General features: G+C 42.6%; 2 protein-coding genes across 2 annotated transcripts; both read right to left on the bottom strand.

Moving 5' to 3' along the window:
• Positions 1-85: 85 nt before the first annotated feature.
• On the bottom strand, positions 86-4,236 carry vps72a (vacuolar protein sorting 72 homolog a). The gene is made up of 6 exons (XM_080530604.1): positions 4,109-4,236; positions 3,655-3,807; positions 3,407-3,521; positions 2,078-2,254; positions 1,405-1,549; positions 86-802 (listed from the first exon to the last, which is right to left on the bottom strand). The coding sequence occupies exons 1-6, from the start codon at positions 4,223-4,225 to the stop codon at positions 394-396; spliced, it is 1,116 nt and encodes a 371-aa protein (XP_080386730.1). The 5' UTR covers positions 4,226-4,236; the 3' UTR covers positions 86-393.
• A 10,544-nt stretch (positions 4,237-14,780) lies between these two features.
• Positions 14,781-23,486, bottom strand: lingo4a (leucine rich repeat and Ig domain containing 4a; the record flags this gene model as incomplete). The annotated part of the gene is made up of 2 exons (XM_080531625.1): positions 14,781-16,637; positions 23,427-23,486. The coding sequence occupies 2 exons, from the start codon at positions 23,484-23,486 to the stop codon at positions 14,781-14,783; spliced, it is 1,917 nt and encodes a 638-aa protein (XP_080387751.1).
• Positions 23,487-24,362: the final 876 nt, after the last annotated feature.

Below are 24,362 nucleotides of genomic sequence, written 5' to 3'. Positions count from 1 at the left end.
TTTGAGTAAAGACGAAGGGCGTTAAATCACTCCGGCGGAGAGCCGTTTTCTGCGTTTTTAGCCCTCATAATAATAAAAAAAAATGTTTAAAAAAACTAAACAAATATGCCACAGGTAACAGTGCACCAGTGCGATCTCAGGTAATCTGGCGGGTCAACGTTCCATCAACGTCGCTAAAGGAAAATCCAGGCCTATCTCACGAGATTTATCAAAATAAGGGTGGATTCTTTTTTTTTATCAAAATATGCCTGGATTGTCCTTTAGCGACGTTGATGGAATTACCCCCCTGGCCACATGCTTTCTCTCCTCTGTGTGCTGTCAAACACAGGGTCAGTCAATTGAAGGACACAGACGTTAGTTTCAACGTGTGACTTCCGTGGGGACCGGAAACCTCTATGTGGCAGCTGCTGCGCTTTGCTTGACGACCATCTTTTGGCGGACTCCCCGGGAGCTGGAGGCGTCGACGCCGGAGAAACCCCCGGCTGAGTTGGGAAACCCATGAGCGGCCACGTACTTCCGGTAGGCTTCGCGGATGATGCGGAAGGCTCGCGTGTTGGCGTAAGGGATGTCCGTCACCGGGTCTCTGTACAGCGCGGTCTTGTGCGTGACGGGGCAGACTTCCTGGACGGGAGGCGTGGGTCCCACCCACGTGGCCTGAGGGAAGGCCGCGCTCAGGGCCTCCTCGTCGCTGAAGGTGATGTAGGTGCGAGAGCAGAGGCCCCCTCCCCCCGCGGGCTGCTGGGAAGGCGTGGCCGGGTTAGGGGCCACGGGGGCTACGGGCTGCGGCGTGTCCTGGTCCAACCTTGGGGAGAACATTAACATCACGCTTAGGGTTGTGGGTTCGGTTCCCGTTGGGACTACATATACTGAAAAATGTATGCACTCACTGTAACGTAAGTCGCTTTGGATAAAAGAGTCGGCTAAATGGCATATATATCACGTTAGAGACATGAAACACGGTATCAAATAAAAACATGTTTTTTTTACAAACGTAAGAAATATAAAACATATACAGAAAAGGAAAGACTGTATCAAAACCCATATACAGCCTAAAATCTGAATTTGGGCTCTTTGTATTTGGATTTGAGATCAAATGATCTGAATTCATTCTCACGCTGCCATGATTATGAATAATAGAATTACGTCTCACACTTTAAGACGTCTCTGGCCAGGCTGGGCTTGAATTTTCAGGCCCAACCAAAGCTCTACTAACCGTCTAACTCTTATGCTCAGTACTGTGTGTTTTGTGTAACCAATACGTGAATAGTTGTTGCATACAAGTAGGAAAACAATAACAGATTTTTAAAACAATGTCATTGTTTTTGGAGTTTGAAAATGCAAACTGGAGATTAATACCATACAGAAATCTAATCGTTGTTATGGATGCAGCCTGAGTGTCCTTACCCTTCCACGTCCACGTTCTCCTCTTTTAAGACGGAGTGGGACACGAGCGGCATGAGGACAGAGTGGTAGCGGACGGTGGGCCCGTCGAAGCGCCGTTTCTTATGGACCTGTTTCTTCTTGTCTGCCTCCAGGCGCTCGTAATTCTCTTTTATAAAAAAAAAAAAAAAAAAAAAGAACATACACAAAAAAGACAGGAATCGTCAATGAACACAATCGTGGGTCATGCCAGAAGTAGCTATGGACTGCCAACTAACTAACATCTAGTTAACAGTCCAACGGTATGTTCCTATGTCTGGTGGTTGCAGGTTAAATGGATAAGAATCTGGAATCCACCAAAAGTTAGCAGAGAGGGTGGTAGCCCGGGTTAGGGTTATAGTTTCAACCATGATCACCAGATAGTCTAGAGTACCCACCACAGCATAGGCTGCAGCTTTTCTGCAACACCATGTAAACCAGCTCCACTTTTCAGTGTACAACTTTATATAAAAAAAAAAAAAAAAAAAATCATCTAAAAACAAATGGTGTATGATTCCAGACAAAACCCCTTACCCGCCCAGCCCAGCCCACCCCCATTCCCTTAGAAAGGTACGTTGAGCATCTAGCTACATCTTTGGCCCAAATCCAACCCACCCCAGCCCTCACACGACTATTGAAACTCATCCCTTCGTCTCACCCAGGGACCGGAGGTTGAGTTCGGCGGTGATCTTGGCCTCGGCCAGCAGCTCGTCCTGGGTCAGAGGGCGGTCGTGGTGGGCGCCTCGTCTCCGCCGGGGGGCTTCCTGCCTCTCCTGCAGGCGCAGGTTGGTCTTCCGCGTGTGCTCACTGGTGGACTGGCGCACTGACTTGCGAGCTTGGGGGGGGGGGGGGGAGAGTTGACGGTCACTATCATGGAGGCTCGGTCAGAAGAGGCAGGGCTCAATGCAAGGCTCAATGCAGAGCTCAATGCAGAGCTCAATGCAGGGCTCAATGCAGGGCTCAAGAGGTAACAAGTTCAATGCCATCTGGTAAATGATCACTCACTGTATCACATGGACGGTCACTGTCACTTTTCTACAAGGAAGAACCTTACTTTAAACTGTCTATTTTCATGACCAATGAAGCAATCAATGAACATGTGATATTAAGGGGAGGCAGTGGTAGCTTAAGCCCAATTTATACTTCTGCGTAAAATCTACGCCGTAGCCTACGCGCACCTCTCCAAAAATGTAACTACGCGGCATACCTACGCAGACCATAAGAACTGTGATTGGTCCGCTTGGTAGCACATGATTCCGACATGATTCCGACTCTCTCGCCATGACAGAAATGTCATTTACTTTTTCTGTAATTACTTATTAATAAAGATTTGTAAAATTATGATAACCATCTTATTATCTTAGTTTAATGTCATTTCAATGCATTACAGACATTTTCTTTACAACAAGCATAACAAAAAAATTGCTATAATGCCGCTATGAGTACACTGACCAACGCGATGCAGACCGACCAACGCAGAAGTATAAATTGGGAGAGCCCTTGCATAGGCTACGGCGTAGCCGCGTGTAAATTCGACGCAGAAGTATAAATTGGGCTTTAGTGGTTAGGGATGCTGGAGAGCAATCGGCTGGTTCGATCCGCGCCTCAAGAGGGAGCTGCATGTGCCCTTGAGCAAGGCACTTAAACCCCTAATTGCTCCAGGGTGCCGACTGTGGCTGACCCTGTGCCTAAAGCAAAAAAGACCAAATTCCAACAATTGATTGACAAGTTGATTGCATGGCAAATAAAACATTACAACAATTATTATTATTATTATTATTATTATTATTATTATTATTATTAAGTGTGCTTGCAGTAGCAAGCAGCACTTATTAGTATTGTACATATATATTTATTTATTATTATAGCAACATTTGGCAAGCACACTTTCCAATTTCCACAGGAAATGTCTAGTTATTATTATTATTAATATTATTATTATTATTATTATTATTATTATTATTCCCTCATATCAAGCTGCTCTTACTCTCTCCAAAGTCTTGGAACTCTGCCGGTGCCCTTCTTTCCACTTTGTCTTTGTCCGTCTTCTTCAGCTCCTCCGAGGGCCTCTTTGGTTTGGGCTTCGTCACCTTCAGAGGCTCCTTCGGTTGGAGGCGATAAAAACACAAACACAATCTCTTTGGGTTAATAAATTGCATAAAATATTAATTTATTGCGATAATAATATAATCTTAGGGAGTAAGGATATAGCATCCAGATGATTTCTTAACTGACCTTGTATGCTTTAGTAACAACTCGACTCTTCCTTTTAGGGGCGTCCTCCTCCTGGTCGCTATCCGGCTCATCTCCTTCATCTATGTCAAAGTCACTGTCCACCTCGTCCTCCGTGTCTGAGTGCTCACCACGGTACTCATCATCTCCCGATTCCTAAAGAAACATGCCAAATCAAAACGCACATATTACACATTTGTTTGCCTGTAATACCTAGCGGCCATCAAAATAGTAAAAGATAACTTATGTTTGCACAAGGAATAACACATCAGCAAAACAAATGGCTCCACAGAATGTACAAGACAGTGACTTACAAGTGTGAAATAGAACTGAACAAAATCTAGCATTTTTGCATCAATAAAAATGGTCAGATTTATAAAACTCGAATAGAAAGTAGAATATTTCTGAGATTGTCTTGTATTGGTAAATTGCTAGTGAACAGAAATCGCCCACGTACGTCGTTGAATCCACCGTAGGTCGTCTTGTAGAAGTCGTCTTCTTCTTCAGCGTCCAGTAACTTGGACAGGCGGTTCCCCGCCGTCTTACGTTGTTCTCGACTGAAGGCTAAAGTCATGTTGATCTCACAGACTTATAGGGAACATAGTGACACACATACAAACAATCAGCCATCATCATTAACTATCAACGATTATCAACATCTCGGTCGGTTTTCAGAAACCTACTGAAAGATGATCTAATTTCGTCATGAGCCGTTCATTTCATCTTGGTCCTGCGTAATATTCTTAGTAATAATCGAGAAACTAGTCCGGGCCCACATAGTCACACGCCTCCCGCCCAACCTGGATCCATACCAGTTCGCCTACAGAGCCCACAGGTCCACAGAGGACGCCATCGCGACGACTCTCCACTCCACTCTATCCCACCTGGAGAGGGGAAAGCTACGCGAGACTGCTCTTTGTGGACTTCAGCTCTGCCTTCAACACCATCCTTCCAGACAGGCTAGTGACCAAACTACTAGACCTGGGACTATCACACTCTATATGACTTCCTGTCCGACCGCCCCCAGAGGGTGCGGGTGGGCTCCCACACCTCCACAGCCCTCAGACTCAGCACTGGGTCCCCCCAGGGCTGCGTGCTAAGCCCCATCCTCTACAACCTCTACACATACGACTTCACCCCCGTCCACCCCAGCAACTCCATCGTAAAGTTTGCAGACGACACCACCGTGGTGGGCTGCATCTCGGGGGGGGGACGAGGCGGCGTACAGGGATGAGGTAGAGCAACTGAGCAAGCTGTGCAAGGTTAACAACCTGCTGCTGAACCAGTCAAAGACCCAGGAAATCATCGTGGACTTCAGGAGGAAAAAATCTGAGGTCCAGCCCCTGCTCATCGACGGAGGGAGCGTGGAGAGAGTCTCAACCCTCCGATTCCTGGGGGTGCACATACAGGATGACCTGTCCTGGAAGAACAACACAGCAGCCATCATCAAGAAGGCACAAGAGCGGCTCTTCTTCCTGAGAGTCCTCAGGAAAGACCACATCAGACAGGAGATGCTGGTGGCCTTCTACCGCTGCGCAGTGGAGAGCATCCTCACCTACTGCATCTGCAACTGGTTCTCCAGCTGCACAGCCGCAGAGAGGAATGCGCTACAGAGAGTCGTGAGAACGGCCCAGAAGATCACCGGCGCCCCCCTCCCCTCTCTGGAAGAGCTGTACAACACACGCTGCCTCAGGAAGGCCTCCAAGATCTCCAGAGACCCATCCCACCCTGGGTACGAACACTTTGCTTGGCTGCCCTCGAACAGGCGGTACAGGACCATGTTCGCAAGGACAAACAGACTGAAGCTCAGCTTCTACCCCAGGGCCATCCAGGCCCTGAACACAGCAAAGACCTAGGTTCTGGGAATCTGGGCCCTGGACAGTCTGGACGGATTGATGGCAGCTGCTGGATTGAAAATCAGGTGTAGTGCTGAGGCACAAATCAAGCCTGCAAACTGCGACACTTTAAATGAATGTGCAATAACACTATGTGCAATATGACAACCCTAGGGTACATAAGGTTGCAGAGAATAGGAAATGTTAGAATAGGTATAGCATAGCATAGAGTACAGCACAGTGTTTTATTTGTACAGTATAGTATAGTGGATAGTGTACATAGCCTTTATTTATGTAAACCAGCTCCTTTCCCTTCTTGTTTTTTGGGGGGGGGGTTTTCTTTCCTAGCACCAGGGGAGCCCCCCCTCCCAAATGTCGTTGTTTGGTACCTGTACTATATCAATGACAATAGAGACCATTCATTCATTCATTCATAATAGGGTTAGGATTATTTCTGTTTTTCTTTTCTTGATGTGTTCTGAGCAAGCTATGTATCCTTGTGTGTTTTTTTCTGTTTTGTGTGCTATCCTACAGTTTTGCCCCATGAATATGATTTAGTTTGTGGTTTCTCTTGTCTTATTTACATGTATTATGTGTTCTTTTGTTGTATATTGAACCTTTCGCTATTGAGTGGAACTAAGTACAAGTCTTCTGGGCTTCGTTCCCGCCTTGCACAGTTTTTTTTTTAAAATCATGTGCTAAATAAATAAATTAAATTAAATAAACTTAACTGCAAAAAATACCGACCTAGCTAGCACCATCTGTGACTAGTATCATTTGTATACTTTCATTTGTGTGTTATACACACACACAACACCTACTAACTAGATATGATTCTGACTGAAAAGGTGAAGGCGTTCTCAGAGAAGAGATATATGAATTCAGACTGAGAACACCTTATTTTATATTCATAGTAATAATAATATAAGGACGTTTTCGTTAGAGATGAATCAGACCCGCACACATATGGCCCACTAGTCCACACGGTCTGTCATTCTAACTCTTACGTGAAATGGTACATGCTCACCCGTCTCACATCATCGTATCATTAATGACAGACTGTAAATATTATGAAATATAAAATATTTCTATCGTCAAAATGCCTGCAGAGCTGTAGCTAGATACTCACTTTGGTCAAAGAGATGGATGCTTTTGTTATCGTTGTTGTCGCATTTCCCTACACGTCATCACCCGGCTCGCAATGATGACGTCTGTGGACCGTCCACTGTTGGAGTATAGTGCCTGGATGTGAGCAGGGTTTTGTTGTTGTTGTTGTGGTTGTGGTTGTGGTTGTGGTTGTGGTTGTGGTTGTAGTTGTTGTTGTTATTAATGCTGTATTTTACATGCAACCAGTTAAGTTTGATGAGGGAAGGTGTGATGTGGTCGGTGGATCTGATATGGATGGTAGCAGAGTACCAATATGTTGTGTTGTTGCACCGACCGGTCGCTAGAGGGGACATTTTCATGCCTTATTTTCCATAATATGTAACAATCCGCAGTAACACCCGCTCACCGAACACTTTATTAGGAACTACCTTCTCATTTATTCTGGTGGTGTAATGGTGACACAGTATTATTAAGTACAATTAAAGTAACGAGCTTGTTATGGGAGTTATTTTAAATAATTTTGTCTTAGGGTTGACATGTCAATTAGATAGCAATAAAACATAATGTATCCATGTTTCCATTTCCATTCATATAATAATAATAATAATAATAATAATAATAATACGTATTATTATTATTATTATCATTGCCATTATTATTATTATTATTATCATTATTATCATTATCATTATTAATAATGATAGTAATATTTCATAATAATAATACATAATAATAATTCTGCATATTTCATGACTTATTCCCATTCTGTTGTGCTACTTATGGAAGTAGAGGACATTACAGTAATGTAGAGTATATTACAGTTGGTTGTTCTGTTGCTGCACAGTCAGTTATTATTTTTGATAGAGGATTTGTTGAGAGATGTGATCGTTTTTCCTACTATGTTTTATAATGTAATCATTTTGTATGATTTATGATGTGGGACAATGGGTCTGCCTGCAAAAAATAAATGTTAAATAAAAGTAAACCTGTCGTTTAATGAACATTTCTAGAGGTCGTTGTTGTGACCAGGCTCAGAAGCTTTCCAGCTCATAGTGGGAAAAAACACAGATTGCCACATACAATATATAATATCCAACTATCTGACAGGCCAGACACCCCTCCTAAGGGATTGAAGGTCATGCAAAGGTAATCCCAATGGGTTTCAATCTGCGTTTGCAGATTAAGATTAAAACACGTCTGGGTTAGACACACTGTTCCATTGCAGAAAACATTCCCAATTTGAATAACCTCTTCTCTAATGACTGAATCTGTCCATGCTTAAAAATAGAAGACATTATAGAATAGGTGACTATTAATCATTTAAATTATTAGCTATTCAAGTGATATCATTAGTATAATTTCACCTACTGGTTCTAAAATGTGTGCAGATGAGCTAAATCGAGTCCCTGTGTGTCAAGTCTCAAGCATTAAAAGAGTGTCTGCCGTGCCTCTGTGTGTGTAACTCAATATTCTATTTGTATTGTTGTGGAACTTTGAACCTGTTTTTGCTTCTGGTTTAATTGGTGAAATACCAAGACAGTGTTACATGACCTGAATCCTAGTGGGGGATTGGGAGTGTGCACTTTGTAGTGTGTATAGAAGTGGTCTTGGGGCTTCTCAGTCAGTGTCTACCGGATAGAAATAGATGTTGCATAACCTGACACATACAGGTATTAGGCAGATATGTGATGTGATTCACAAGTTTGGCCCATATCCCACATACAGTACATCTGCCGTGTGGGCCTAGGCCCAATGATGGCAAGAAATCACTCACACTGCAGCTCCTATGTTTTTAATACCGGCAGCATATGGGGATACGTGGGTTTATGCACTTGAATAGTGTAATAGTCAATATGCAAGAATCTCATTATCTCCTTGATCAAAAGCTTGACATGCTTTTTGATCTTGCTCTTTGATCTTTGCTCTTCAAAAACGGCTTTCAGTTTGAATTAATTATCCCCTTTTTTGATCAACTGTCTCTGACAAAGTGCTGCAACATGACACCATCATAAACACAAAGGTACTGTCGGCTTGGCTTGGTGGCAGTGCGCTGGTACGGGCCTACAGTGTCTGTTTTCTCCCTGCGTTTTTGTTTGTTTGCTGAGTCAGTTATCCTCCAAACTGTGTCTTCTATTATCCTCTTCTGCCTCTCAGCTGGTGGTGGTACTGTCGCACACTTAGCTCAGTTGGTGGACTTATCAATGTAGTTATTGATAACAAAAAGGTACATACAGTAATTAACCCGCATCTTTTGTAACCTACATAAGGTGAACAAGTAGGCCATAGGCAATTGTGGAATAAAACATAACAGAACATTTTTCACAGGTCAGAGTAATGCAAGAACAATGAGGGTCCATTTGAATATGAGAGGTTACTTCTACAGAAGCCATAGTGCATCATTGTGTAACACATTAAGCAGATTACTGTTGGTGAAATAAGTATGCTGATATAGATGTATATAGTATAATGTTGGATTAATTATTGTGTGTATTTTGTATTTTACTGTCTTCAATTGTGTTGTACATTCAATGTGTTGTTTTGTAATTGTATAAATATACATATATATAACATACATATAATAGACCTGTAAAAGACACCTGGGTCTCAGTGTGTTTTCCCTAGTTAAATGAAGGTTAAATATATGTAAATAAAACATCAATAATGATAAAACAGTAATATCAGAAATACATGTTTACAGCCAAGTATTAGCGGTGACTGGTGCAATATGGTGTTCTCAAACAAAGTAATATTAATAAATAATAATAATAATGTTCAAAGTAATATTATCTCCACTTTCTCTATATATATCATTGTACGTGTAGCATTAGTAGTTTAAACACTTCAGTTTATTACTCTAGTTTAAATCCTCCTAATCCATATATCCATTATACAGTATGTCTTACGTTTAGTGAAGGGGTCTACATGTTTAGGCCTATTCAAGTTAACAGCAAACTATTGCACAATCATAGAGCAGCACGTTGATGCACTCAACTTCAGTACAGTTTAAATGGAAGCCCAGTGGTACTTTTGGGAACAGTAATGTGGTTCCATGTGCTTCCATTATCTGTCCCAGCAGCGAGTAAGCATGCATGACACTGTCCCATTTACAGTGGGCTCAAGAATTATTGGCACCCCTGACCAGCAATGTACAAACAATACTTTTAAAAATTAACAATAGAATTTTAGAGAAAGGGAATACACCAACATGTACCAAATACTGTACTTTATTAATGTTTCAATGGAAACAACCAAAATCCTAACAATCAATAAAAAAAATATTTCAACAAAATCAAGGTTTCAGAATTATTGGCACTCTTCACCTAGTACTTAGTGCAACCACCTCTGGCAAGGATAACAGCATGGAGTCTCTTCTTGTAATTTTTTACAAGGTTAAGCAATACATTTGGAGGGATTTTGGACCATTCCTCTTGGCATATCCTTTCAAGTTCCTTCACATTCTTGGGTTTGTGCTTATCAACTGACCTCTTCAACTCAGCCCACAGGTTTTCGATTTGATTGAGGTCTGATGACTGAGATGGTCATTGCAGAACGTTGATTTTGTTGTCACAGAACCATTTCTGTGTGGATCTTGAGGTATGCTTTGGGTCATTGTCTTGTTGGAAAGTCCACCTACGGCCAAGTCTCAGCCTTCTGGCAGAGGGAACCAGAATTTCAGCCAAAATTGCCTGACACTTGGTGGAATTCATTATGCCATCAATCCTAACCAGTGGCCCTGGACCTCTGGAATTAAATCTGACCCACAACCATATTTCACCGTGAGTATGAGGTGCTTCGCCTTGTAAGCATCTCTGTTCCTACACCAAACATGCTGATGCTGTGTCTGACAATGTTTTACTTTGGTCTCATCTGACCAAAGCACCTTGTACCAGTCATAATGTCAATGACGTTTGGCAAACTCCAAGCGCTTTCTTCTGTGTCTTGTGGTAAGAAAAGGCTTTCTTCTGTGTCTTGTGGTCAGAAAAGGCTTTCTTCTGGCAACACTTCCAATGAGGCTGTGGTTATGGAGGTGGCGTCTGATGGTGCTTTTTGAAACCTGGTGACCCCAAGATGCAACCAAGGCCTGTAATTCTTTCACTGTGATTTGGGGATTGTATTGCTTCTCTCACCATCTCCTCAGTATCCTGGGCGGCAAGATGCAGTTGCATCCTCTACCCATGAGGTTTTCAACAGTTCCATATTTTTTGAACTTTTTTATAATTGCTCTGACAGTTCTCAGTGGTATATTCAATTGTTTGTGGATTTTCTTGTAGCCATTACCACATTTATGAAGGTCTACGACCATCTGCCTCTTTAGAACTGCCAATTATTTTGTTTTCTTCATGGTGTTGGATGACAAAGGGATATTGCATGTGTGTTACCTCATTCTTATACCCTAGTGAAAGAGGAAGTGATGTAATCACTCAATACAGTTCCATAACACATAGATACACTTAAATAAGTGGAATGTAATACCTGGTTTAATTTTGGTAGGTGTTATTTACAATAATCTGTAAGGGTGCCAATAATTGATTTGGAGGAAATTGATTTTTAATTAAATCAGTAAATGATTTTTGTTGGTTTCAATGGAACATTAATAAAGCACAGTATTTATCACATGTTGGTATTTCTAGTTTGTCTATAAATACATTGTTTAGATTTTCTTTTTTTTACTGTTTGTTCATTTTCATTTTCTGTCAGGGATGCCAATACGTTTTGAGCCCACTGTACCTAAGTAAAACGATTTTTTTACCTCTTGAGGACATAATATCTGTGTATTCAGATGGAAAACTCAGTCTAACCAGGCATGTGCACAGTAAAGGGTGAAAGGGGGCAACGGTCCCTGTGCTCTGACACTCGCAAAGTGTCCTCCTGGATGGTGTTTTCTTAATATATATATATTTTAATTTCATCATCACGAAAAAAGAGTCAAGCCATGTCAAATAGAGCACCGAGTTGAGTTCTGATGGCAGTATTTTTCAACAGAATGCAGTGCAAACAGACGGCTTGTACTGTATGTCTGTCAAGATATGAACACGACACGACTCTACAAAGCCACTGCTCGTCATTCTTTGTCAATGGAAGATGGCGACATTGTTCTAATTTACATGGCACATTAAATTAGCTAATGAGTCAGGACACAACCATAATCCAACACATAATGATTGGGAACTAACACATCTTGTCTCAGGGCTGTTAAAAACTAAACCTTTTTGAACTTGCTCATGTGCACCACCAAACTTAAATGTAATCTTAAATGAAGTTAATCTCAGTAATAAAAGGCTACACATTCTAATAAATACATACATTGTATTGTTGCACCATAAAAAGTGCTAATAATAAGTGTGAAGTACACAATATTAATAAGAAACCCTAGTAATTATGTTGTACAGTAGGTTAGTCTTACTCCCTCTTCTGTAGTGTACTCTTAGGCCCAATCCGATTCCCTTTTCTACCCCTATGGCTCGTTTTCGAGTGTGACTCGATTTCGAGCCAAGGCCTTCGAACAGAGCCACAAGCCGTCGGGTTTGAAATCTACCCCTATGAAATGGGACAACCCTTCAAAACTGATACGTCATCAGTATTATCGTAGAAAAGCATTGACACTCACTCATTATCAGACCATGACAGAATAACGGCGCTCTAACCTGTATGAAACCTGTGCTCCTACCCTGCCAGTCTGCACTGATTTAGGACAACAGTGCAACAACTTCGCGGCTGAACTTTAGTTAAATTTACGGCGTCATATACCATCAATGGGAAACATGGAAAAATGTATGACTTTAATTTTATTAAAGCTGGAGAAACAGCCGCTGTCCACTGCATTAATTAACTACATGTCCTTGATGAGTCTCCCGCTCACTGCCCTCAATCAAAAATGGCACATCCATCGATAATATTACATAATAACAACTGCTCGGATTAGATTGCGAGTTGTTTTGGTATAATAAGTGCCGCAATACAGATAGCGTCATATACCACCAGGGGGGAGGGGGAGGGGGGATTCGCGCCTTTAATGCACATATCAGCCTGTGGATAGATAACTTTAGATAGATAACTTAACATTAAATATGTCTACCATCATCCGCTGTCAAACACCACAATTTATTTCTAAATAAACATGATTGTACATCTCTGTAATCGCGCACCGATCTATTTCTATGGGGAAGGCTGTGCTTGACGATTCCATTGGACTGACGCCGGGCAGAGGAACAGGGACTGTCACCCTGTGACAAACGCGCAGATATGAGTGCTCCGGTGTACTGCTTTGATAGTCTAATGGAAGTGATCAGGTAGGCTACCAGTCCTCTACTGTTAAACCCGAGCGCGCTGGACTGTGGAACTTTCTATGTTAAGCATAGGCACCTCGGCATAACAGCGATTTTTTTGTTATGCTTGTTGTAAAGAAAAGGTCTATAATGCATTGAAATTACATTAAACTAAGATAATAAGATGGTTATCATAATTTTTCAAATCTTTATTAATCAGTAATTACAGAGAAAGTAAAATGACATTTCCGCATTGAATAGAGCGACATAACATTTCTGTAGATGATTCGCAATGCATCCTGGAATCAAGGGGTAGCGTACCCCTATGGCTTCAAAGCTAGTCTGGTCCTGGAATCGCTCGAAATGAAGCTATAGTTAGGCCTCGAAATGAAGCCATGGCTCGATGAAATATGAATTGGGATAGCCCTACCCCTAAACGTGAACGCGCAAAACGAAGCCATAGGGGTGAAAACGAAGCCGTACGAGTGAATTGGGATTGGCCCTTACTCTTCTGTAGTGCACCAATCCTTTGCCATGTGAGAAATTCAGTATTAGTATATATGTTATGTGAATGTGTTGCTAAAAACTACTTTGCCCAGAGACATACGTATGTGAAATACGTTAATATGAAAGTTGTACATTTGAGCGCTCGAAAGGCAGCACCAAAGCACCAAACCAAAGCACCATAATTGAATATGTGATTCATTTTGTTATTGTCTAAAATAAGCAAATTCTAATTCTCATGAGACTGAAAGTGGGATATGGATAGTAGGGACAGGAAACAAGTATATAAAGAGTGTGTTGGGATGAATTCTCTCTGCAAGAACAGTCACATGCTACAGGCAAAGGCTCTAACTATTACATAAACACTACAAGCACCAATGTGTGCTTTCATATAGTGTGACTATTGTAACCAAAATCATTTTGTCGCTGTGAAAGCCACACACCCCTCCTTCCCTGACCACACCCCCTCCTTCCCTGACCACACCTCCTCCTTCCCTGACCACCTCCGCCTCCTTCTCTGACCACCTCCGCCTCCTTCTCTGACCACCTCCCCCTCCTTCTCTGACCCCACCCCCTCCTTCTCTGACCCAACCCCCTCCTTCTCTGACCCCATCCCCTCCTTCTCTGACCCCACCCCCTCCTTCTCTGACCCCACCCCCTCCTTCTCTGACCACCTCCCCCTCCTTCTCTGACCACCTCCCCCTCCTTCTCTGACCCCACCCCCTCCTTCTCTGACCCCACCCCCTCCTTCTCTGACCAACTCCCCCTCCTCTGACCACCTCCCCCTCCTTCTCTGACCACCTCCCCCTCCTTCTCTGACCACCTCCCCCTCCTTCCCTGACTTGTCCTCACCAGCCAGTCTGGTACCAGCCTCAGGCTCGTTCTCGTCCTGCTCATTTTGTAACTTGTTGCATGCCCGGCGTGTCTGGAAATACCATACTAATAGGTATGTTTTCAAATCTTGTAATGATTGCAGTTGTCAGCAACATGCTTACTTCTTTTTTTTTTTATATATGTTTTTAGGGCATTTCTGCTTTAATGGGATAGAGACAGTAGAGACTGACAGGAAGAATGGGTGAGAGAGAGGAGGGATGACATGCAGGTCATGCGTACTATGTTGACGGCCAGAATCGAACCAGGGCCCCTGCGATTACATGGCTGACGCCTTAGTGTGCTACGCCACCAAGCGCCCCACAACATGCTTACTTCTAATATTTCACATTTTGCTTTGTGCTAGACTAATGTGGAAACCTTTATTGGTTTGTTGCAGCAGCATACTGCGTTGCAGCCATGGTAGCAGGCAGCTTATTGCCCCTTTTTTTAAGACTTTGATTGTTGTCAGGGGAGTCCATAGGATGTAGAGTGTAGTAAATCCGGGGCTGATATTTATTCATGGCATTCAATTACACCCATTGACTCAAATGAGCTTCATTGTAAATCTGCCAGATTCCATGTAGTTCATCCCAACTCCACTATTAGTTGATGTGGCACTCCGTGGGACAAATTCAATGGAAGCTGAGCGCTTGATCTGGCCCTTGCCCTGGCTCCAAAAGAACATGAAAATAAAGCAAAAAATTACAGAGCTGAGGAAGGAGAGGAAGCCCATAGTCACTGCGATCACCAACGTCTTGGCATCAAACGGGTATGGTTGAGGACCTTGGGCAGAACTGTTGAATCCTGGGAAGCCAGAGGAAAGGATCCAACTGTCCGGATAGAGGTTGTTGGAGCGATTGCGTGAAGAAGAGGAAAAGCCAAGCACGCGCAGGTGGATGGGGAAGCTATCATTGCCCGCTGCGTTGGATGCCACACAACGGTACGTGCCACTGTCCTGCATCTGGGCGTAGCGCACCTCCAGGGAGCCATTGGCGAGAACACGTTTTCTCCCTGTGGCCGACAGAGACATTCGCTGTGGGCTCAGCCAGCTGATCGATGGCATAGGATCACCATCTGCCCAGCAGTATAATAAAACTGTCTGTCCCTCATCCACCCGCACCTCTTGAAGCTTTCGGTTCAGAATACGAGAGTGGCGGCAGGTGAACAGGCCCGGGAGCTCGGCTTCACTGAAGTCTTGGAACACCCGGCCTTGCACCTGAACAGGAGTGGCACAGACTGGTGGAAACCCCTCAAAGTCCAGATGCAGGCGTCTGCGCACCAGCCACCGAAGGCGGCAGTCGCAAGCCAGCGGGTTTCTGTCCAGACGTAGGGTTTCTAAGTTGCCAGTGGAATGGAAAGCCCCATCCTCGAGTGTAGCCAGCAGGTTTCCAGAGACGTTGAGCAAACGGAAGTGTGCCAGACCGCGGAAGGCCCCTGGCTCCACGCGCAGCAATCTTCCCCCCACCAGGTGGAACTCTTGGAGCCGTAGCAGATCCCCAAGCAGGTTCCCCTGGATAGAGGTGATTGGGTTAAAGGAAAGGTCCAGGTAGCGAAGGTAGACAAGGTGGTGCAGGGGGGAGTAGGGAACGGTATTCAGGTTGCAGTGGCTTATGGTCAGGGATGTGAGGTTCAGCCCAAAGAGGCTGTTTGAGGCCAGAGTCTCCAGCCAGGGGCAGTGGGACACCCCAAGTTCCCTTAGGCGCCCCAGATGTCGGAAAGAGTGGTTCGGCAACGCCGTGATACCAAGCCGGTGGAAGCGCAGACGTGTCAGTCCCCCCAGTTGTGTGAGTGCCTCTGTTGGCACGGAGGTCAGATTGCATCGGTCAAGATGGAGCACCTGTAGACTATACAGCCCCATAAAAGCCCGGTGGGAGATGAACACAAGGTCGTTCCCATCCGCCTCAATTCGCTGCAGAGCTGCCAAATCACGAAAGGTGAAGTCCAGCAGGACCAGGATATCATTCTCGCTGATGTCCAGCAGGCGGAGACTAGGCAGGCCGGAGAACGCCCCCACGGGGATGATCTTCAGGCGGTTGCCGCTAAGCCGTAGCGTCAGCAGACTCGGCAAACCAAGGAAGGCGTCTACTTCGATCACCGTCAATATATTGTCACTCAGATCTAAATCCCACAGCCTGGTCAGGCCAGAGAACTGTTTGCGCCCCAGCGTCTTGAGGTTATTAAAGGTCAGGTTTAGAAGCTGGGTGTCTTCTGAAAGGCCGTCGGGCACCATGGTTAGGTAGCGCCCAGAGCAGTTCACCTCCAGCAGTTCAGAGTAACATTGGCAGCGCTGTGGGCAGGGCCAAGGAGGGTCTGCGGCAAACGCGACCCCTGCTGCCCACAGATAGATGGTGCTCAAGCACAGCCTCCGCTGGAGAGCAGTCTCTCCAAACATCTGCCCTGCCTGCATGGGACACACACAAGAGATGTTAGAGCCACAATCCATGTTAAAGGTGTTAAAGCCACAAAATGCAATTCATCATCTTACTTACTTACTTACTTACTTACTTACTTACTTACATCCCCCAGGCCACCTGGCTCATACTGAAGACAAATGACTATTATCCCCAAGCACATCCCATGTATATGGACTACCTACCCTTAAGCACAAAGTCACTTGACTTAACATTACCCCTTACACCCACTGCCACAGAGTGCAATACTGTATTCTTTTATTTATTTATTTATTTATATATTTTTTTTTACTATTTGTACTGCTAAATTGTGTCCTGTCTTATTTGTCCAATTGTCTCACTTATGTCTTGTAACAATTTTTTATTCACGTGAGAATGTTACTCTGTTACACTAATTTGTGTAATGTGTAAACTTGAACTTGTTCATGCCTCATGAGCTTTATACAGCTATCTTACCCCATAATTACTCAAAATATAAGCCTGTTTTACTTTTTTTACTTTTTTACTTACTGTTTTACTTTTTTTTACTTTTTTACAGATTGTGGCATTAAACAGGGAGTATGTGTTTACTTTCTATACTACATAATGACTCAAATTGATTCATTTTCAGAGGTCTAGTAACTTTTGGGAACACTTACAAGTGGTATATTTCATAGTGACATGGAGGTAACTCACCACTTGGCCAAGAGGAAGCAGCTTCTCATAACCAGATAGTTTTGGATGAAGTGTTCAGCCTTTCAAACAGAGAGCCTAAAGAGACAGAAACAATTAGTCAGATGACTGGGAGGCTCTCCAGAGGTAGAAAAGCTGCCTGGACACAATGGATGTTCAACATTTTTGTCACATATAAATGACTATGGCTAGTGGCCTGGGGTGTTCCAGTGGTCTAGCACCACGGTCTACAGTGCACACATGTCCATGTCGGCATGAGTTTGAATCCTGCCCATGCCCTGCTAATATGCCCTCTCTCCCTTACTTTCCTGTCTGTCTTCACTGTATCTGTCCTCACTGTATCTGTCCAATAAAATGAAAAATTAACTCACTATGGCTGGAGTTCAACCAAACGTTAAAGAGACACGTATTCTACAGTCAGACACGTATTCTGTAGTCAAATTAACAAAAAGTGTAAGTAAGACCGTTTATAATACGTTAACGTTCAAAATCAAAGTGATGCTTACTGAAAAATTCAACGCCTGACTTTGATTTTGAACGTTTATAACTTTTATGCAACCTGATTGGCTGAACACTGTATCACTTATGGAAATAACACGGAAGAAGCATGACCAAACTAAAAATGTGTTTTATGAAGACAGTGGACATATTTTCACAAGTGTTTTTCAACGTAACACTGTAATAGGTAGTAAGGGGGAACTCGACAACTTTACAGCCTGAATGGAGTCTCTTCTTTTTAAGGAAAACTATTTTTTGGGAACATTGACAAGCCAGTCTGTCGTGCCATCTGCTGGTTTGGAAATATCAATATGTTCAAACAAAATAGAAGGATATCCAAGATCTGTGGTAAGATCATTGGGGCTCCACAGAAAGTCTGGACACCACGAACAAAAAAAGAAAACTTCTGAAAAGTTCAAACCCAGCAAGATTCAGCATCTGTGCTGCTATATCTCTTTTGAACAGGTCACCACCACAGCACCATCTGCACGTCACAACACTGACTGACTGAATATTGTCTCTATATTGTGTCCTGTGAGTCAATGTCTCTTGATGTATTTATGATTTGTTGCAAAACCAATTTCCCCATAATAGGGTTTTCTTCTACTACTACTACTACCATACTACTATCACTATAAATAATATATTTCTACTACTACTACAATATCTAAAATCCCATTCACAACGGAACACCAGGTAAATAAATACCCTGGTAAAGTTCAGTGTGTATTGATCCACCCACCAATTCTTTCAGATGGAAAGTGAACTAGCTACAGTAGTTTACTAGTCACAAGACTCAATATCATTCAATATTTTGAACTCAGCAAAGTGAAAAACTACACACTGAACTGAGTGAACCAAATCTACATTCATAAATGTGTTTTTGTCATTGAAGCTATTGTTGTTTGTGAAAACTAAACTAGAGAATCTGCAGCTAAACTGGGCTTGGATGAGGGACGACTAAAGAATAAGGGAGGCAGAATGAGAAAGGGGTTAGGCAGGTGTTTTTGATACTCTAGGTCAGCAGAGGGCATCTTTACGTCAGTAGATCCCAATTATATTGATTAGGCTGTCATACTCAAGAGGGAACTGTCATAAAATGTCATACAATGTCATAAAATTGAGGGTCATAATATTTTCTTGTTGAACTCTCCATCATTTCACTTAACATTAAAACCCACCTCTGCATTCTCTGCTGTCAGCATTAGAGGTTAATGAATGCCTGTCCTCTTTAGAAATAGGGGTTTGAGGAATCACATTAATACCTGGGGTAGGAGACGTATCAATCTGTAGGCTGGAAGAAGCTGTCTAACAAGCACATGTGCACCAGTACACAAAATGATGCATCGCACAGCAAGAGAGAGCAACATGCAGTAATATGAGGTGGAGTAGGGTTACAACATGCAGTAGTATGAGGTGGAGTAGGGTTACAACATGCAGTAGTATGAGGTGGAGTAGGGTGAACACCAGGGTGAACACCAGGGTGAACACCACACGCACTGAGGCTATTTGTCCAGATTCCATTGATTTTCACACAGTAGTTATCATGTCCCATTCTGTTTATGTGTGCATGCATAAACTGCTTCTCCAGTTTTGAATTGTACTTTAATATATATATAATATAAGTACAATTCAATAATATTTCCACAATATTTACTGTCAATTTTCACATTGAACAGGAGGGATGAATATTTCTAAGTTCACCTAAAACAAGGGCTGCATTTAAATGTAAATGTTTCTTTGTGGCTGATGATGCTATCTGCTAGATCTTTTTGACAAAACTCACCCTTTAATTTACAGCCGTGTATTAAGCAGGTAGGGTTAGTTCAAGGAACGTGGCTCTAGTTCTTGCAATTGTTTATCCATTCCTTTTTTTCTATATCAGAATCAATTAAGAGAATCATCATTGACAACTGACACACAACATGTTTTATATTGAAATGTGGTTTGTATATATTCGTAAAAAATAATTATATATATATATATAATATTATCTGAAGAATAAATACTATATTCGACTCACACTTGCTCAAGGGATATAAGGACATAACATAACATTTGATGAAAGAAGAGAGTTGGTTGGATGAGAGAAGCAGAGAACTCACCTGCAGTTTGATTCAGTGGACTTTAAGAAATGGCTCCGTACTTGCATTGTTGTTCACAATAACATTGAGGAAGATCACAATTCCTTTGAAATTGAGTATGAATCCCCAGAAAACTGCAATTAAAACTAAATACATATACCCACTCAGTATTTTCCCAAAGCTTTCAATATGTTAGGACAATAACAGAATAAATACTGTATGAAATAAATTAGCTCAACTTTGTTTGCCTAGTTTATGTTCTCTTAGAACCATCCATTGCCTAACACAATTTTTATAATCCAGTATATATACTGGGAGAGGGAGAGAGAGGGGGGGGGGAGAGGGAGAGAGAGAGAGAGAGAGAGAGAGAGAGAGAGAGAGAGAGAGAGCGAGAGAGAGAGAGAGAGAGAGAGAGAGAGAGAGAGAGAGAGAGAGAGAGAGAGAGAGAGAGAACCTCTAATGCTGCATCATTAGCTCGAAAGAAATCCATATGGTTTTTCTTGTTATTCGTTGGCTAAGTTCCTCTATGACTTCGTCGTCTTCTCAGCGATAGTGACGCAGCTCTGGATGTGCCAGGGGGGACATGCTGTGGGATTATTTGTCTTTTTAAAATGTTTATTAAACTCAGCGGTGGAATGCAGCCAGTGCAATGCATTACTTCTCACAGAGCCTTTTTCAAAGGGATGATGGGAAGCAAGGATGGGGTCAGCCAAATGTGGAGATTTGGGTCTAACACCAGATGGGAACAGAATTAAAGAGCCAGGGAGGAGGATCCCTCTCTCCACGTCTTGTGACTGTAATCAGTCTTTCCTGTCAGAACCTTCCGGAAGAGGGCTAGAAAAGGAGTCATGGATGCACGACAAAAATGTCAAACCAGTGTTTTGATAGTATAGAATGTTACTTGTTGTGTTGAAACAAATGACATAGAAATTGAGTCTTTTTTCTGTCTCATTCCATACACCATATGAGAGGCGGGAAGAGACACAAGGTCAGGCACATGTCCTTGGAGCAAATTTGGGGTTACGTGCCTTGGCCTCAAGGTTACAACTGTAGTAGGTGAAATGTGAGGTGCTGATACCATTAACCCTTTCAATGCTGGTCCACATCCTCACAGATTTGACCATCAGACCTGGAATCTGAACCAGTACCCCTGTCATGTAGTTAGTGGTCAAGTTATCGGCGCATCACAATGCAATACTGTCCCCACACTAATGTATTCCTAAACCTTTGTTGCTCCTTCAAACATGAAAAGGTTTTGGATTCCATCAATCAATCTCATTTAATTAGTAAAGTACTTTTCACAAATCCATTTGTCACCATATGCTGAACAGTCGAGTCTAAACTCCCAATGAGCAAGCAGCCATGCTGTCTCGTTTTCTTACCTCTTTTAGTGATAGATGGACAAACATTGTAAATCTTTATAGTAACAATAGGATTGTGTGGGGGTGCCTGGGTGGCGTAGCTCTCTAAGGTGCATGCATCGACCTATCCTGCATGTCATCCCTCCTCTCTCTCACCCATCCTTCCTGTCAATCTCTACTGTCTCTATCCCAATAAAGCAGAAATGCCCTAAAAACAAATATATACAAACATATTATTATTATTATTATTATTATTATTATTATTATTATATTGTATTATTATTGGAGGTTTGCAAATATGTTTTTGACCAACATTGAATTTGGACAAATCTGAAGGCTTGAGCCTGTATGAACAGAGACACCTGGCTGTGTCATGTAGCTATGTTTAGTCACTAGAATTATGCTCATGTTATTTGCAGACAGTAAGGCAACACATATGGTTTTGCATTTCAATTCAACCTTTGTGATCTTCAGAAACAATGCAAATGTGTATCCCAAATGTTAATACATATATTACAGATAATCCTTTATTCGGTCAAGCTCTTGGGATATTCTGATTTAAGCACAGTGTGTTTAGGGTGTTGGTCTTGGGCCAGCAATCCTTTCGTAACACTGCTGATCAAGATGGTATTACTTTGGTGAAAGAGACACTGAATCTTGCTTGATCCGGTGCCTAATGAAACAATTAGGAAATAAAACAAAGGGGATGTATCATTTTGATAGGATATATTAGCTTTATTTGTTTGACAATCCATCTTTTGCATGAAAGAATAGTATACATGTGAAGACTGTGACATGGAAGTGATGCTGATTGTCCTTGAATGTGATTGGATTTTACTTAAAATAATAACAAGTGTAAATAACAATACAATAACAAGCATTGGTCCTATCAGTGAATTCATATCCATAAAAAATCTACCATGTGACCCCAGAGGGGCTCCGTAGGTTTCTGTTGAAGATGATTTAATTAACTATTTCCAAAGAAGCAGTGGCCCTCTTGTCTTTTTTGGGATAGTGATGTTTTTTACTATGAAAGGTTGTGAATCTGCATTGTTTTCATCATGTTCGTCTGTATCTGTATTTACAGTCTCGTCGCTCCCCTCTCGAACCTGACTCCCTGTGCTCTCTTCAGCCTGTGGGTGTGGCATATGTGTGCTGTTCTCACTACCAGATGTTCTGCCTTGATGTGTCTGGAGTTCTGTATCATCCTCGTCAGTTTGAGTATGTTGTTCCGTACTGTTCTTTCTAATGAATTTGACTGTGTTTTGATACCTTTCCTGTATGTGGTTTGTATACTAGGTGTGCTGGGCTGTTTTTACTGTACCCCACAAATATCCCTTTCTCACATCTGGGGTCAAGCTTCTTATGATCGTGTTTATACGCATACCACTCTGAGCCGAACAGCCACATTTTTGACAGAATGGGTTTCTTTAACATGAAGTAAGGGGTATTGTTGGTCGTTGTAGCATCTATTTCAGATGTGAGCTGCATTCTACAGCATAAGGCCACAGTACATTCAGTAATCCCTTTTCTAATAATTGGCACCTTCGCATTTCAAATAATGTCCTAAACTGTCTCTCGGCTGTGCCGTTTTGATGAGGGGAAAAGGGGCACAATCTCTCATGTCTCTTAAGTCTCATGTCTTATCCCTCTATCTCTTAACAGTGACTGAAAATAATTGCTTGTGAATTTCGTACCATTATCTGATCTTATGCACTTTACTTAGCCGTACGGTGCACTGTCTGCAAGGAATCTTTCAGTTGCTAATGTTGTCTCACTCTTGTTTTTAAGTAAATAAACTGACACTGCCCCTGAGAAATCATCTGTGAATGCAATCTTATGTCTATCTTGAGCAGTTGGGTAAATGGGACCTGCTAAGTCAGTATGTACTAACTCCAGGGGGGGCACTAGCTTTTGCGTCAGGTTTCCTATTTCTGACGTTGGTAAATGTTCCTTCAGTACAGACACTACAGTCTATCTTAGTGTTACCTGTGATCTTCATACCCTCTACCACCTTTGGTAATTTCAACACATCATCTACATTACAAGATACCAATAATCACCCCATAATCTCATGCCATGTTTTTACATCACAAGTTAAATTCACTTTGTCTCTGGACATCATATCGTTAACTGAATAATCAACACATGTTTCATCATTTACCGTTCCCAGTCTCTCATGCTCCTCTATGCGGAAAACGGCTCCATCTCTGTTGATGAGCATGTTCTGTCCTTTTCGAAAAGTCACCTTGTCTCCGCCAGTTGTGGCTGCTTGTATGGAGGTTATGCTCTGTGGGTACGATGGTATGAATAGCTCATTCCTCAGTGTGACTCCGACACATCTTCCTTCTGAGTCCTGTAAGAACACCTCTGTCCTGTAAGAACACCTCTGTCCTGTAAGAACACCTCTGTCCTGTAAGAACACCTCTGTCCTGTAAGAACACTTCTGTCCTGTAAGAACACTTCTGTCCTGTAAGAACACCTCTGTCCTGTAAGAACACCTCTGTCCTGTAAGAACACCTCTGTCCTGTAAGAACACCTCTGTCCTGTAAGAACACCTCTGTCCTGTAAGAACACTTCTGTCCTGTAAGAACACCTCTGTCCTGTAAGAACACCTCTGTCCTGTAAGAACACTTCTGTCCTGTAAGAACACTTCTGTCCTGTAAGAACACCTCTGTCCTGTAAGAACACCTCTGTCCTGTAAGAACACCTCTGTCCTGTAAGAACACCTCTGTCCTGTAAGAACACCTCTGTCCTGTAAGAACACCTCTGTCCTGTAAGAACACTTCTGTCCTGTAAGAACACCTCTGTCCTGTAAGAACACCTCTGTCCTGTAAGAACACTTCTGTCCTGTAAGACCACCTCTGTCCTGTAAGACCACCTCTGTCCTGTAAGAACACCTCTGTCCTGTAAGAACACCTCTGTCCTGTAAGAACACCTCTGTCCTGTAAGAACACCTCTGTCCTGTAAGAACACCTCTGTCCTGTAAGAACACTTCTGTCCTGTAAGAACACTTCTGTCCTGTAAGAACACCTCTGTCCTGTAAGAACACCTCTGTCCTGTAAGAACACCTCTGTCCTGTAAGAACACCTCTGTCCTG

The sequence above is a fragment of the Nansenia antarctica genome (genome assembly GCF_963989245.1).
Source record: "Nansenia antarctica genome assembly, chromosome: 5".
In the NCBI taxonomy this organism is placed as follows: Eukaryota; Metazoa; Chordata; class Actinopteri; order Argentiniformes; family Microstomatidae; genus Nansenia; species Nansenia antarctica.
The sequence above is the reverse complement of the archived record's forward strand: the minus strand, read 5'-3'. Positions and strand labels throughout refer to the sequence as shown.